Raw genomic sequence first — 15140 nt, 5'->3', positions numbered from 1 at the left:
AAACCATCTGAGATTGATATTATTATTCCTATTTCATAAGTGAGGAAACAGAAGTTCAGAGAGATTAAGTAACTTGCCAGGGTCACACAGCTAGAAAGCGACAGAGCTGGGAGCCAAACTTCTGCCCACACTATTAGCCCTTCTTCATTTAGTCAGATATACATGTGACACCACATGAATGTGCAGGCAAGCACACACACACACACACACACACAGACGAAAACCTTACCTCTTCAGTCAGCCCAAATAGATGTCTATGGGGTCACCTCCCCACCCCACCTCCTCATATGCATCACACCCGGGCCCTCACAGCACTGCCCTATATTCATGAAAGCTCCTGGACTAGGCACCTCTGAGCACAGTCCACTGCCCACAGAGGCCCCTCCCTCCCTCCCTCTGCCCAGCCCCCTTCCCCTGGCAGCTGCAGGCCCTGGCCCAGCTGGGGGCGGCCCTGGGATTTGGATGGGTGACTCAGGCTGAATCATGGCCCAGCTGCTCCTTGGCAGGCCTCTTCCCCATTCTGCCCAGAGAGCTTGTTTTGAAGGCAGAAGTGGGCCTTCGGATGGGGGACAGGAAGAAGGGGAAGCAGGGGATAGGGACAGGGAACTGGGGCACTTGAGAAAGAAAGAGGAATCAGGCACCTGGGGCTCCGTCCTCCACTGCTCAGTGGTTTGCAGGTGCTCTCAGGTGGTCTCCACCCTTGTCCTGCATTCTTCCAGGAAAAGAGGCCCTTCTTCCTGGACACAGGCTGTGGGCTCCCTCTCTGATCCCAGGGCCCACTTTGGTTCCCCTGCCCCATCTCTTGGCCCTGATGATAACAACAATAACACTATTTACTATTCTAAACTTAAAAAAATTGTTTTTAATGTTTGTTTATTTTTGAGAGAGAGAGAGAGAGAGAGAGAGAGAAAGAGAGAGAGAGAGTCAGAGTGCAAGCAGGAGAGTCAGAGAGAGAGACACACACAGAATCTGAAGCAGGTTCCAGGCTCTGAGCTGTCAGCACAGATCCCAATGCAGGGCTTGAGCTCACAAACCGTGAGATCATGACCTGAGCTGAAGTCGGACGCTTAATTGACTGAGCCACCCAGGTGCCCCAATATTTATTATTCTAATTGATCACTCACATGTTTCAGCAATCCACAGTCTGCAAAGCACTTTTTCATCGGTATCTCATTTAATTCTCTTATTAGTGCCATGGTGGAAATTAGTATCCTTACTTTTGAGCTGAGCACACTGAAGCTCAAAGAGGTTCCACGAACTATCCAGGGTCACCCCGCTTGGTGAAATGACAGAGCCAGGAGCCAAGCTCAGGCTTCCTGGTCCAATCTGTGGAAGATAAGTGTTAGGGCCGGAGATGAGCTACAGCTGGGCATCGTGGGGCATGGTAGGAACATGGTAGGGGGACTGCGAGGTGGCATAGTGGGCCCATGGTGGGAGGCATGGTGAAACCATTGTTGGGGCATCGAAAGGGACATGGTGGAGTGGCTTGGGAGGGGGCATTGTGGAGGTCATGGCCGAGGCATGATCGGTTGCTTAGTGTGCAGCGGGATCATGACATTTTTCTCTACCCTCTGCAATTCATGGATCATGTTATTTTTTTAATACTTAAAAATTTTTCTTTTCAGTGTTTCAGGCCAATATCCCAAGTCTAAAAAATCCAGAGCTGTGGAGTTTCTGCTGAGAAGACTTCAGCTGTGGGTCCTTTGGTTACCAAAGCCTCAGTTTCCTCATCTGAAGAAATGGGTGCAGGCCTCTGGCAGGGTAGGCTATTGAGAGGCACAAATGAAATCACACGCATCATGCCCTTTAGAGGCTGTGAAGGACTTCACAAAAGCTGTTGTTTTTTTTTTTACATTTTGATTTATCTTTTATAAAACAGCTGTGGGTGCTGGGCAGAGGGCGGAGTGGCTTTCTGGGAGCCTGGGGGCGGTGCTGAGAGGGGGAGTGGGTGACAGCTCTTCCTTCCCCCCTGCCTGGGCTCGGGCCTGGCCTTCCCCCACCCTCAGCCCAGAGCCAGTTTCTAGGCAACAGGATGGATGCAGGGATGGTTCGGAGGGGAGAGAGCTATAAATAGGGAAGGGAGAAAACAAAAATAAAGTTCCAGAGAAAGCTGTGGAACCACATTACTAGGGATGGGGGTGGGGAGACCGGGAGGGAGACAGGCGAGTGGTGGGAACACCAGGACAGCCCCCAGGTCTTCATCGGGGGAAGAGGGCAATTTCCAGATTAGCCAGCCAGCAAAGACCCTCTGAGTGCTAATATGGGTGCGGTGTGGGGTGTGGGTTCTCTGTGCACAGCTGGGTGGCACAGGGGTGATGCGGAGAAATAAGTCACTTCTGGTTGGAGGGCTACGGACTAAGATCAGAGGAGGGAAGGATTTCAACAGGTAGAGGTGGAACTGTCCAGGTAGAAGAAAGAGCACTGGCAAAGGAAGGGAAGGAGTGGGTCAGGTGAGGCGGGGCTGGCCAACAGAGAGGTGGGCCCTTGCTCCCCAGCTCTTCCCATGCCAACCTCCTTGTCGTTAAGGTTTCAGCTCTAACCTCACCTCAGATGCCTGACTTGACCACCCCAATTTTACACTGGTCACCAACCCCTCCTTGTCAGATCCTATCACATCACGCTGTTTTATGTTTGTCATAAAACTCAAAATTATCTTACTCCAAGTATTCGTGGATCCAGAGGATGTGAGCTCTCTCAAGGCATCGACCTGCAGCCCCTCGCTTCTAAGAACAGAGCAGGCATTGTTGAACGACTAAATAATCACACATGACACACTCAAGCCACATCCATGTACACGTGTAGACGCAGATACGCCTGCATCACATAGGTAAGCGTGCCCACACAGCTCAACCCCTTTCATCTCACTTCAGTCTCCATGAAATTGCACAAGTGTCTGTTATTTCTGCTCTGTGGCTGCCTCCACGTTTCCCTATTGTTGGTGTTTTTTTGTCTCCCCCAGAGAAAGTCGTTTTGGAAAATTCCAAGGGAGGTGAGCTTTGGACTCAGGCTTGGGGCCGAATGTGGACTTTGCCACTTCCCAGAAATATGACCTAGGACAGGTAACTTTGCCTGTCTGGCCTCCATTCTCTCATCCATAAATTTGGCTTTAAAATAACAAGGAATCCTTGAGGATGGTTTCAAGTAAAATAATGGAGACAAGTGTTGGATGCTGGGGACATACTGGGCACTTGAGAAATGGTTCCATCCCTTCATAAGGGAGGAACCCATCAGCGGTGTCCTCTCACGTGTGTACCCACAGTCAGGACTGCCCTCTGACACAGGGCTGGTATCTTCCACTGATGCATCTGGGCCTGTGCCTGGAATGCATTTAAAGTGACCCTGTCAGATGACAACATTGGTCTCTGAGCAGAAAACCAGGTTCAGAAAACCAGGTGCGTGGCTTGGCACTCAGGAAGGAAGAATAAACCTCCCCATAAGCCAGATGGTGTACCTGATTTTAGCATCTAAAAATGGGGATCAGGTGATGGTAGCTGGAAAAGAGGTGGCAAACTTACATTCTTTACCAGCCAGGTAGTTCATTAAAATGAGTGAAGTGGATGAGATGAATACAATGGGGAGGGAAAGGGACTGTCATTAACTGGAATCAAATGAGAAACCTTTAAACCTTGTGCCAGCACATTAAACATCTCCACAGGCCAAGGTTAACGTGAAGGCCACGAGTTTGCAATCCCTGCAAACTATGAGTTTGTAAATAGTATCTTAATTCAGTCAAAAGGGATCTGAGATCCTGGCACCCACACGTTGAATCAGAGAATCTTGAGCCCACCGGTTTGTTCTCCCTACGCACACGTCTGCCAGCTGCCTCCTACTTCCGGAAATCATGGCTCGCACACTGCAGGCCAAGGTGACCCGAACGGACGGGTCTCTTGCAGCTTTCAAGGCCTACGCGGCCCTGGCACCATCTCCAGGCCCCAACGACTCAGGGAAAGACGAAGCGCTAACACCTAGGAGTTGATTAAATAGAGCAAGCTCCTACCAGCCCCGGGGTCTAAAGGGCGAGGCAGGGCTGAAGTCGGAAAGGAGGTCGCATCCGGGAGAAAAGGGGGTGACGTCTTGCGCAGACCAGGTTAGGGGCCCCTGCGGCAAAGCAAAGCGGGGCTTCCGCAAGGGCGGGGGCGGGGCCTCCGTTCGAGCCAGGTTTAGAGAGCCACTGCGGCAAAAGAGGCCGCAGCGCTGCACCGGTGGGGGCGGAGCCTCAGCTGGCGCTTCTATGCCAATCAGAACAGCGCCTTCCCCCCTGGCGGAGGCGGAGCCTTTGCGCCTCACCGCGGCGGCTCCGCCCCCTTCTTCCCCACACCTACACGGTGTTGGGGGCCCTCTAGTGCCGATCCTGATCCTCTCAGGGCTCCTGGCCGGCCTCCCAGCTTTCTGCGTACCCTCGCCCACCTCAGCCGAAGCCGAAAACCTTGAGACGCCTTTCCGGGAGGGATAGAACATCGGTTGCCCGAGCTCTGCCTCCTTCTGGGGCAACTGCCATTCCCCTTACCCTTGGGTGCGTTTTTCTGTGTTAGTCAGGTGTGCGCTGCGGGATGCACCTGTAAACGCTCTGCTCGCGCGCAAGCGGGGTCTTTCAGTGCCCGCGCTGCTGGTTTCCGAGGGCTCCTCTGCGGCGCGCGTGTGACTGAGTGCGCGCGCGAGTCTGCACGTGCCGATCAGTGTGTGTGCACGCGTGTCTGCTCGTGCGCGCCTGCTAAGGTGCGTACACTCGGGCTGGCGCGCAAGGACCATGATACCCGTACACATGTCTGCGCGTGCGTTATCATCCGCGTCCCTACTCTGAGTGTGCAGAGAGGTGTGAGCCCGTCCACCCTGCCCTGCTGCGTGCGGCTCTGGGCTTCCTTCCCTTGGCCGTGCACCCCAGCAGGCGCTTTACGGTCCAGCAGGTGGCGCCTGAGGCCACCTTCACTCCTAGCCAACAGCAGTTCCCAGCCTGCGTAGACCCTCTCCCTCCAGGTCATGCCAGGGGAAGATAGGAGATGGAGAAACTGAGGCCCGAGGTGGTCAGTCTTGTACCTGGGCTGAGGGTGCCAGGCCTGTAGTCTGGGACCTGGAAGCCGGTCGGCCGCCCCCACCCACCTCCCAACCCTGCCTTTGCCCATGCGGCGGCGGCTACAGACAGATTGGCTTTATTCGTGGACACGCGAAGGGGGGAGGCGCCCGGGCCCGCCCACCCAGGACACGCTCACACGGGGGGTGGGGGACTCTCCATGCCACAATCACGACACACGACGCCCGCGTTCGGACTGGGCCGGCTGAGGGAGGGGGCATGGCACAGCCTGGCTCCTGGTTTTGGTTTAAAAACAAAACAAAACAAAACAACAAACGTTCTTGGGATCGTTGTGGGAGTTGGGTGGGGGGCTCTGGGCTGCCCGGGGGGGGGGGGGGGCCCTCGGAGAGTCTCTGTCGGGGATGTGTGGAGGGAGCCGTCGCTTTCTGATCTTCGTTTAAAAATACATAGAACATGCTACACCCGCGGAGACATTGGACGGGATGCGGTGGGGAGGAGGGCAACATACGTGGGGGCAACAGCCCCGGCCCTGTCCGCGCCCCAGGATTGGACGCGGGCGGGTAGGACAGACAGATGGACAGACACCAACACAGGCTCCAAGGGAGCCCCTCGGAGCAAAGGAAGATCTCGTGTGTGGGGGGAAGGGGTAGAAGGACAGCCCTGGCTCTGGGGGGGGGGGGCAGGGGACAGGGAGGAAATTGTGCTGCTGGTGGGGGGCCGTCCTGGGCCCCTACGCCTCTGGCTCATACTCCTGATACTCCTCCTGCAGTAGAGGGATAGGGGATGGAGTGGGGAAGAGCAAAAGAGGAAGTGGTTGGAGACCAAGTGGCCAGGCTCTGGCCCTGAGACTCCTCCCCTTCAAGGAGGAACAGTGCACGCCCCTCTCCCTGGGCAGGGGAGGAACCTGGAAGCTGGGACTTTCCAGGGCAGGGGTGCCTGGGGCCCAGTGCTAGGCGCCATCTGTCCTCCCTCTCTGTTGCCACCTCCTAGGGCCTGGTTCTAGAAAAGGGGGGTATGAAGTTCCCTGGCCCAACCCTACCCAACAGGGTCCTCCCACCCTAGCTGGGGATGGTGGCAATCTTCTAGGATGCCCAAAGCCCCACCCAGCCCTGCCACCCCTCACCTGGGGTGGTTCCTCATAACTCTCCCCTTCTGGCTCCATCAGGGGCTCGATCAGTGGTTCCTCAGCAGCTTCCTGGGCCACTTCCTCTGGCTGCAGGCAGAGAAGGGACAGGGCCATGAGGGCAGCTGGAGATGCTCCTGAAATTCGTACCCTGGGAAGCTTTTGGCTGATTGGGGGAAGGCTGGGCTTTATTGGCAGTACAACCAGAATTTCTCATTAAATTGTTTATTTGGAGTGCCTCAGAAGTGGAGTGAAGGTGTGAGGGGTGAAATCACCCCAGATCACCAGGAAGCTGGGAGTGGAAAGGGGAAACAAGGCTCTCCATATCCCTCCCCTCAGTACCTGGTAGCCGCCTGCGCTTCCATCACTTGGATGGATGGGATGGGGAGAGAGCACGCTCAATCACCCATTTATCCCTGCCTGCCTTGTGTCAGCCTCTGCTGGGCATCAGGACCCCAGAGACAACCCTGGAGGCTCCTCTGGGCTGGAGGGAGATGGAAGCTCTGAGACAGGGCTGGGCAGGAGCTCTGAGCCATTCCCTTGCCACCTTCCACCCATCCCTCCCCCAGGGTCCTGTGTGGCCTGATTTCTTCAGCGGTTGCTATTTTAAGATAAGCTGGAAGCAACAGCTCATGGTGTTGCTTGGATGTGTGAGCTAAGACTCTCCCCTCCCCCCTGCATCTGCTGCCCAGATGGGTGCAGACCAGCAGGCACACAAGTAGGGGGTTGCCAGACACACGGCCAGCCACCTGCAGGTGAGCACATGTATGTGCACAAACACAAGACTGAGCTAGCTGCCCACAGCACACACAATAACCTGGGGTGCGTGCACGGCTGCACAAGGCCACATATGGGCTGGCACACTCCTGGACCCCTGGGGGAATCTGTAGGTAGGGGGTATACCACCTCCCCATTTTCCACATATAACCACGGTCCCTCCCTACTGGGCAGAGGTAAGAATCTTGGGAGCCTGGGGGGCTGGCACTGAGAAGGCCTGCCTGACCACCTCTGTGGTCTAGTTGCCTTACCCCTATCCAGGCAGCTTTAGTTCTTTCACATTGCCAGGGTAGGTGGGCCCTGTGGGCACATGAGTTTATAGCTCCTGACCTGGCTCATTTCCCCCAGTGTACAGATGGGGTACACCAAGACCTAGGAGGTGGGGAAAAATTAGTTTGCTGAGAGTCACCCAGTATTAAAAATCCCAGCTTGTGGGGCACCTGGGTGGCTCAGTTGGTTAAGTGTCTGACTCTTGATTTTGACTCGGGTCATGATCTTGCAGTTCGTGAGTTTAAGCCCTGCATCAGGCTCCCTGCTGACAGTGAGGAGCCCTGCTTGGGATTCTCTCTCTCTGTCTCTGTCTGTTCCTTCCCTGCTCCCTCTCTCTCTTGCTCTCTCAAAATAAATAAACTTTAAACCTTTCTTAAAAACAAATAGCTTGAGCACATCATTTGGAAACGACCCAAATGTCCAGCAACAGTAGAATGGAGGTGTGCACTATGGCTAATCACACGATAGTTGATGTGCAACAAGAATGAAGAATGACAATGCATGCCACATATGGCTGAATCTCACAGTGTTGAGTGAAAGAAGCTACGTACAGAAGAGCATCTACTTGATGATAACATTTGTATGAAGTGGAAAAATACCCAACTCATTCGTGGTGTCAGGAGTCAAGAAGCAATTACCCTTGGAGGGGGAGGCAGGGCCAGGACAAAGGCGAGGTGAATAAGGGTACAAATGTTAAGAAGGTACTCACTCTCAAGGCCATGCAAATAAGACCCGAGAATGAGTGTCCCCTTCAAATTTTGCGCCCCAGACACCTCACTCATCTTACCCTAGCCTGGGCCTGGGGCGTTTAGGACTGGAAGGAGGTCTAAGGCAGGCTTCTGAGGGGCTGATGATCTGTGTCTTGCTGTGGGTGCTGGTTACATGGGGGGGGGGGTTCCCTCTGTGAAAATTTCATGGGGTCGTGTGGTTTCTGCGTGTACATTGTACCTCAGTAAAATGTTTACTTAAAAAACATCCCAGCCTGGCCACCTACTAGCTATTTGGCATCAGGTTAAGTCACTTCACCGTGAACTCAGCTGCTTTGGATGGGAAATGAGAGTAGGAATGTGGGGAGGGTCCCATGATAATGCACACGAGCAGGCTGGGAAGTGGAGACACTCAGAAATGTGCATCCTGGACTTGCACGGGTTCCCCATGCCCGGTAACCCCAAAGAGCTGTTGCTTAAAGAGGAAATCCACGATCTTGAGCCCCCTTAGAGCAGAGGTATCACAAGTGCTGGTAGGAGGAAGGGGGCCTGAGAGAAATGTGCAAAGGGCTCTCACAAACAGCCTCGAGGCTGACAACTCAGACTCAGACCTGGATTTCTCAGCACCCCAGCTCCCAGCACAGGGGCCGGCCTTGTGGGGCACCAAGCTACTCCGGTGATGTAACCTGAGCTTATTCTCCCAACCACCTTCTTAGAGAGGCAGGCAGGAATTGGGATCTTGGGCAAGTCACTTCACCTCTCTGGGCTTCAGTTCCTTCATCTATAAAGTGAGCTAGTTGTGGCGTTCCTCCATGTAACGTGTCTAGAACACTGCCTGCCCATACAAGACATCAATGAATGGGAGCGGTCCCTGGAAATAATGATAAGAAACGGGAAGTCACACAGCTGGTAAAATGCATAGGCAGGACTTGAACCAGAACTTCTGAGTCAAGTCCCAGACTTCCAACAGGGGAAAGGACCAGTTGTGTAAAATGTCTGCAGTGAAGGGTGGTGTGGGGTCTCCTCCCGGAGCCCAGTGGATACACTCATGCAGAATGTACCTAATCTCCCAAACCAAAAGTTGAAGAGACCCTCACGCCCACGAAGGCAGTCTGCACTTGTACGTGGACAGACACGGAGCACCTCACAGAAGGAATGTCTGGCAGACATATAGGACCACAGAGTGCACTGTCACGGTGGTGCACTTCCATGCACACCTGTGGTCACGTGCGCCCCTGGGGGCAGGTATGGATCACTCATACGATGGCAGGGCTATCATCTTTTACTAAGCACTCACTGAATGCAAGTCAGGCTCTTTACCTCAGTGGTTCTCAAAGTGTGGTCCTTAAACCTGCAGCATCAGCATCACCTGGGTACCTGTTAGAAATGCAAACTCTCGGGTCCCATCTCAGACCTAGAGAGTCAGAAATTCTAGGGATGTGGCCAACAGTCTGCATTTTAACCTGACCTCCTGATGATTCTGATGCGCACATACGTTTTGAGAACCTCCAATATGTATTATCCCTAATCTATGTTAGAGCCCTATTGTATTCATCTTCTGTCTTAAAGCCAAAGAATCAGGCTCAGAGATGTGATGGGATCTGCCCAGGGTCACACAGTCAGGATGCAGTGGAGTTAGGATTCAAATCCAACTCTACAGCGCTTCAGAGATCACAGCTTTTACGCTGTAGTGTATTCTAATGAAAGTATTTGCCTTCATGCGCACGTGGACAGCCACTGTCACTCCCCCCGGAGGAACATGCCTGCACAAATATGTGATGCATATTTCGCCCCTCCTCCACGGCCAACGCTTGCTCATGCCTGCCTCAGGGCCTTTGCACATGCTGTTCCTACTGCCTGAAATACAATTCTCGCATGGCTTGCCTCATCCCTTGGGTGTCAGCTCAAATGTCACCTTGTCAGAGCAGCCCTCCCAACTAAAGCAGTCCCCTTACCGCTTGATTCTCTATCACATCACCTTTGTCTTTTCTTCATAGCACTTATCCCTGTCTGAAACCATCTTGTTTATTGGTTGGCTTTTTACTGTCTATCTTCTCCCACTACAGTGTCAGGTCCATGAACATATTCACTGTGGCAACCCCTAGAATAATTCCTCTCTGGCATGGATACTTATTGAATGACAAGACATGAATGAACAATCAGTGACATACAGACGTGGCCCTAAGTGGTCGAGGTCACGCTCACAAGCAGGATACATGTATACAATCAGATCTGGGTCACTGTCACAGGAAGCACAACACCCATACACAACTTCATGCAGACTCATTCTGAGCTGAGTCTAGCAGGGTCCTGCAGAACGTGAGACAAGGTGTGCCCGGACTGGCTGGAGGAGCCGGCAGCCCAGTGGGATCCATACAGGTGTGCCTGCCTGGCACGTGTGTGTGTGTGTGTGTGTGCGTGTCCATGGCGAGAGGAAAGCTCACCTTCAGATCAGTGGGAAATTCCTCCTTCTTCACCAGGCCTGTGGCTGCTGCAATGTTCCCAGCCCCAGAGAACACGGCTCCTCCAAGATGTGACGCCTGCTCCTTGGTTTTTTCAGCCACTGGAGCAGGTATAGGATTTGAGAAGAGGATTGGGGGCCAAGGTAAAGCAGACATAGATGCATCTGTCCCTCGTGGTGTCCCAGGGCTTGCCTCCCTCATGGAGCACACTCTCAGGAATCTTTGGGGGTACCCTTTTCCACCGCCAGCCCCCCACCTCCAGATCCCAGTCAGATCCCAGGCCCGAGGTGTGGGAAGGGGGCTGTGCCAGGGCTGGGCTGGTACCTGAGGCCACTCCTTGTACCACCCCCTCTCGAGTCTTGCTTCCTGCAGGGACGAAAAGGAGCACACATAAGGACTCCGAGCTGAGGGAACAGACACTCTGGCAAGCACGGGGTTTACAGAGTGGGCAGAGGGATCCAGACAACAGCGGGCATCCTGGCCTCATCACCGCCTCTTTGGGCCCCCAAATCCCACAGGTACATCCCTCATCACTGCACTGAACCCTCCACACCTGCTCCCTGAGGACTGTGAGTTCTCCCCGACAGTCTGCCCCTTCTCCACCTGCAACGATACCCGCACCCCTCTGGGGAAGGCCGCCTGAGAGCCAGCACTCTACTTCCCCGGTTTCATTTAACTGTCCGACCAGGGTGAGCAGGTGGGGGTGGGGGTGGGGGTGGGGGTGGGGGTGGGGCTGGAGCTGGGAGGTTCGTATTTGGAAAGGTTCCTCTGGTGTCCTTGAGGCCTGACTGCCCACACCTCACCTATGGACACTCACCCCCGCCAGCTCCCACTCCATTCCAACTAAAGACTCTTCTCCTAACTGGGGTGTGAATTTCTCCTTCTGGATGAAGTGAGGGGTCTCAGGTGCACGATGGGTGTCAGGGGGACTGACACCCATGGCATTGGCCAGGCCTTCTTAGGAGGTAGCTGGGAAAGGCAAGATGGCGTGATCTGACGTGGGGGGCAGGAGCCCTCAGGGAAGTGGGGAGTCTGCTATACTGAGGATCTGGCAGTGCAGACAACAGCTGGCGGACCCCAGAATAGGTAAAAGGGTGTCTAGTAGGGCTGAGGCTGGTGGAAGGAGGAGAGGACAGCATGGGAAGGCAGGATCCTCCGGGCTAAGGTCAGCCAGACCCAGACAGCAGGGGGCGGGCTGCTTGTACCCAATCATTCCTCCCACAAACATTTGTTGGCACCTGCTCTGTGCCACGCCCCAGGCCAATGGCTCACTGTCGGATGGGGATAAGAGAAGGGCAGATTTGGTGTCCTGGAACTCATGTAGTGGGGAGGGGACCTCTAGCCTCCAAGGGTACGTGAAGGGGGGAGAGAGCACTGTCTGTGCTTTGACCAATGGGGAACAGGCAGATATGCAGAAAGGAGACTGGGGGTGGGGGTGGGGGTGGGGGTGGGGGTGGGGGTGGGGGTGGGGGAGGGTATCTCAGGCACCAGAAACCATGCGGACAGGTACAATGAAGTGTGCTTTCTGGACCTGCACAGAGCACATCAATGCTGTCTGTGCATCTGCAGAGATGGAAATACAGACTGAGGTGGGACCATGAACTGCGGCTATAGGAAGCTGAGGTTTTAATGTGTAGGAACAGGGGGCCGCCAGGGGTTCCTGGGCAGGGGGAGGAGTAGGAGGTGCCAAACTCCTACTAAGGGGAAGGGGGTGCTTTGAGTCTGTTAGCAGGGAGACTGTGTCAGGGAGCCAGGGATCCATATAGAAGTGAAAGGGCTGGGTAAGGGGAGGCAGGGGGGAGGCAGGGGGGAGGCAGGGGGGAGGCAGGGGGGAGGCCAAAGCTGGGGCCTGGCAGGTGTGGGCTCAAGCCCCTGCCTTGTCTCCATCCCCTGTGCCCTAGCTCCAGCTATACCACCTCCCTGCATTTGGTCTCTCCCCAGAAGCCCGAGGAACCTTTCTACACTGAAATCAGATCATGTCTGTCCCTAGGTTACAATCTCTCGTGGCAGTTGTAATAATCCTTTGCCCTGGCCCACAAGGGCTCTCTCATGAATTGGCTCTTGCCCATTTTTCTGATCTCATCCCCTACCATTGCTTCCTGCCCTCTGCTCTCCAGGCTTGTCTCCTTCAGGCCTTTTCTGCTTCCTCCAACTCCCCTCCCCCACCCAGCTCCTTATTCTTTGGGGTTCGGCTCAAATGCCACCCCCTCGGGTTCCCCTACTGAAGTGGTCCCCATCCCAGCCACTTGATGTCACATGCCACTATGCGAATGATCTGTATCGCTATCCGGAAAGTCAGCAGCTCCTAGTACATAGATAGCAAGAAGTCAACAAACATTTTGCACATCGCCACAATCCCAAATCTGCCACAAACCTGGGCGAATTAACCAGCCCTCTTCAACACACGTGAAGGGTAATTCTGCCTACTCCACACTAGTAAGCTCTGAACCACCATATAAATTCAGTAATTGTCAGTTTGGGGCCCTGAATCCCCTTATGCCGATGACCCTGGGGGCTCCCTCTCCTCTCACCCTTGGGGTGAGAGATTTTAACCACTTGGTCTTTCTCCTGACACAGCTGGAAGCTGCTAGGAGGATGGACCCAGAGAGAGGGCAATGGTGCAACCACAGGCATTGGCAGGCAGGAAGACCCTCAGAGCAAGTCAGAGATGGAAGTAGCTGGAGAGGAGGGCGAACAGGGAGCCCAGGAGGGAGGGCCTGCAAGGAGAGGGGCTTTGGAGTTCATAAAGCTTGGCTCGAACTCCAGCTTCAGGTTTCAGCAGCTGTGTGACCTTGAGCACCATAGTTAGACCTCTGTGGAATGGGCCGGGAGCATAAAGTGAGGTAATGGGCATTATGGCACTTGACACAATACTTGGCAGAGAGTAAGGGCTCAACTCCAACTCCAGGTAACTATTAATCATGTGAAGAATCAGGGGGAAAATAAAAGGCTACCTGCTTTGACCAATACATTGGTCCCCGGCCATTCAGCTGAACCCCACCCTCACCAACTCTTCCCCCACTCCCCCCTCCCCATAGGTGTCATCACTGACCCAGGCTTCCTTCAGCTGGCTGTGTCCTCGGTGACCCCTGCTGACCCGGCCCCATCTGCTGACTCATATTCTCCAGCCCAGACCCCTCCCCCCCCCACACCCTCCCTCTAAGGACCCCAGCCACACTCCCTCCAAGGACCGGAACCCGGTAGCCCCAAAGCCCTGCCCCTTGCCCACCGACGTAGAGGACGCCCTCCTTAGTCTTCTCCGCGGCCTCGGTGACCCCCTGCTTGGTTTTCTCAGCGGCGGCCACGACGCCCTCCTTGGCCATGGACAGGCCCTTCATGAACACGTCCATCCTGGCGGCCTGGGGAGGGCGAACACACGGGCACGGGTGCGCTGGCCACGCACCCTCACCCCAGCCCTTCCCCTTGGACGCCGGGCCCCCTCCCCTCCCTCCTGAGACTCCAGCGCTCTTCTGGACCGGGAGCCCCCTCCCGTCTTACCCCCTGCCCAGCGTGAGGCCACAGGGCCGCGACGAGTCCTAGCGTCCTTGAAACCCAGGGACGCGGGAGGATCCACTGCCTCGGTTATCCGGGGCCCTGCAACCTGCAGCCCCGAGGAACCGGGGTGCTGGGCTCGGCGCGCAGCCCTAGCGCCTGCCTGTACGTACACACACGACAGAGTCACACGACCATACACAAACATTCTCCACCGATACGCTCACGTGCACATACAGGACACGCAGACGTTCAAACGCGCACGGACACCCTGACACACGAACACGGGCACGGGCGCACGTCCACAAGGCCACCCAGGCAGTTGCAGACACAGAGCAGCAGTCACACATACCCCAGGGCACACACTGACACGCACCTAGCGGAGCCGTCTCCCCGTTCTCCAGCGGGTTCCCCAACTCTGCTCCCAGCCCTTTCCCCATCCCGCCCAGTCCCCTCTCCATCCCCAGCCCTTCCCCAACCCGGGCGTCCGGAGCGCGGCCGCCTCACCTGGAAGCTGAGCCCGGGCTTGGGATGGAGCAGCGGCTGCGGCTGCGGCCGGCGGACGCTGGGGCTCGGCTAGGCCGGGCTGGGGTGGGCTCGGGGCGGATGGGGAATCGGGGCCTCGCTAGGCGCCCAGGTCCGTCGGCAGCAGGCGGGGCGCGGGCCCTGAGCCGGGGCGCAGCAGTGCCCTGGCCTTGGGTGCGTCGCCAGCCACGGATCGCGCCTTGCGCCCTGCTGCTCTCACGCTCGGGCTCCGGCTCCCGCTCGGGCGCTGCGGCAGCTCTGAGCTCAGCGCCCCCTCTGGCGGCCGCGCCGCCCCCTCAGCCTGACTGACAGGGGGCGGGGAGGGTGACATCTCCGCGGAGCGCGCTGGCCTCCGGGGGCGGCCCCCGACGCGCCTCTGGGGACCCTTGGGCGTCAGACTCGCGTCCCGACCCCAGGAGCCGAGTCTGGCGGCGGAGACAATGCAGAGTGCCAAGAGTAGGGGAAAAAAAAACTGCACGCAGTTGCCTTTGGGATTCAAGGGGTTCGAATCTCAGCTGTGCTTTTATTAACTGTGGGACCTTGGGCTACTCAGCTCTCCTTTCTGAACGCCAGTTTCTTTTTCTGTAAAATAGTGGATGATGGATGATTCGCTCAACGAAGGTTGATTGAGGATTTAGACAGGTGCTAGGTAAGTTTCAGGCAATGGAGACAGTGGAAAAGGAAAACAAGGTCCCTGTCCTTGGGGAGTTTACAATGATGTGTTTGTGTGTGTGCAGAAATGGGACACAGGACAG

The 15140-nt window shown here is 55.7% G+C and overlaps 1 protein-coding gene across 2 annotated transcripts; it reads right to left on the bottom strand.

The window, feature by feature from the left end:
• Positions 1–5131: 5131 nt before the first annotated feature.
• SNCB (synuclein beta) lies at positions 5132–14655 on the bottom strand. 2 transcript variants are annotated; one of them, XM_043595551.1, is made up of 6 exons: positions 14368–14655; positions 13598–13727; positions 10693–10734; positions 10351–10469; positions 6153–6242; positions 5132–5792 (listed from the first exon to the last, which is right to left on the bottom strand). In XM_043595551.1, exons 2-6 carry the CDS (start codon positions 13716–13718, stop codon positions 5760–5762), a joined length of 405 nt encoding a protein of 134 aa, XP_043451486.1. In that variant the 5' UTR covers positions 13719–13727; positions 14368–14655; the 3' UTR covers positions 5132–5759. The 2 variants fall into 2 exon arrangements, with proteins under 2 accessions (XP_043451486.1, XP_043451567.1); XM_043595632.1 differs by lacking the exon at positions 14368–14655 and adding an exon at positions 13867–14001.
• Between the last annotated feature and the right edge of the window lie 485 nt (positions 14656–15140).

The sequence above is a fragment of the Prionailurus bengalensis genome, chromosome A1 (genome assembly GCF_016509475.1).
Source record: "Prionailurus bengalensis isolate Pbe53 chromosome A1, Fcat_Pben_1.1_paternal_pri, whole genome shotgun sequence".
In the NCBI taxonomy this organism is placed as follows: Eukaryota; Metazoa; Chordata; class Mammalia; order Carnivora; family Felidae; genus Prionailurus; species Prionailurus bengalensis.
The sequence above is the reverse complement of the archived record's forward strand: the minus strand, read 5'-3'. Positions and strand labels throughout refer to the sequence as shown.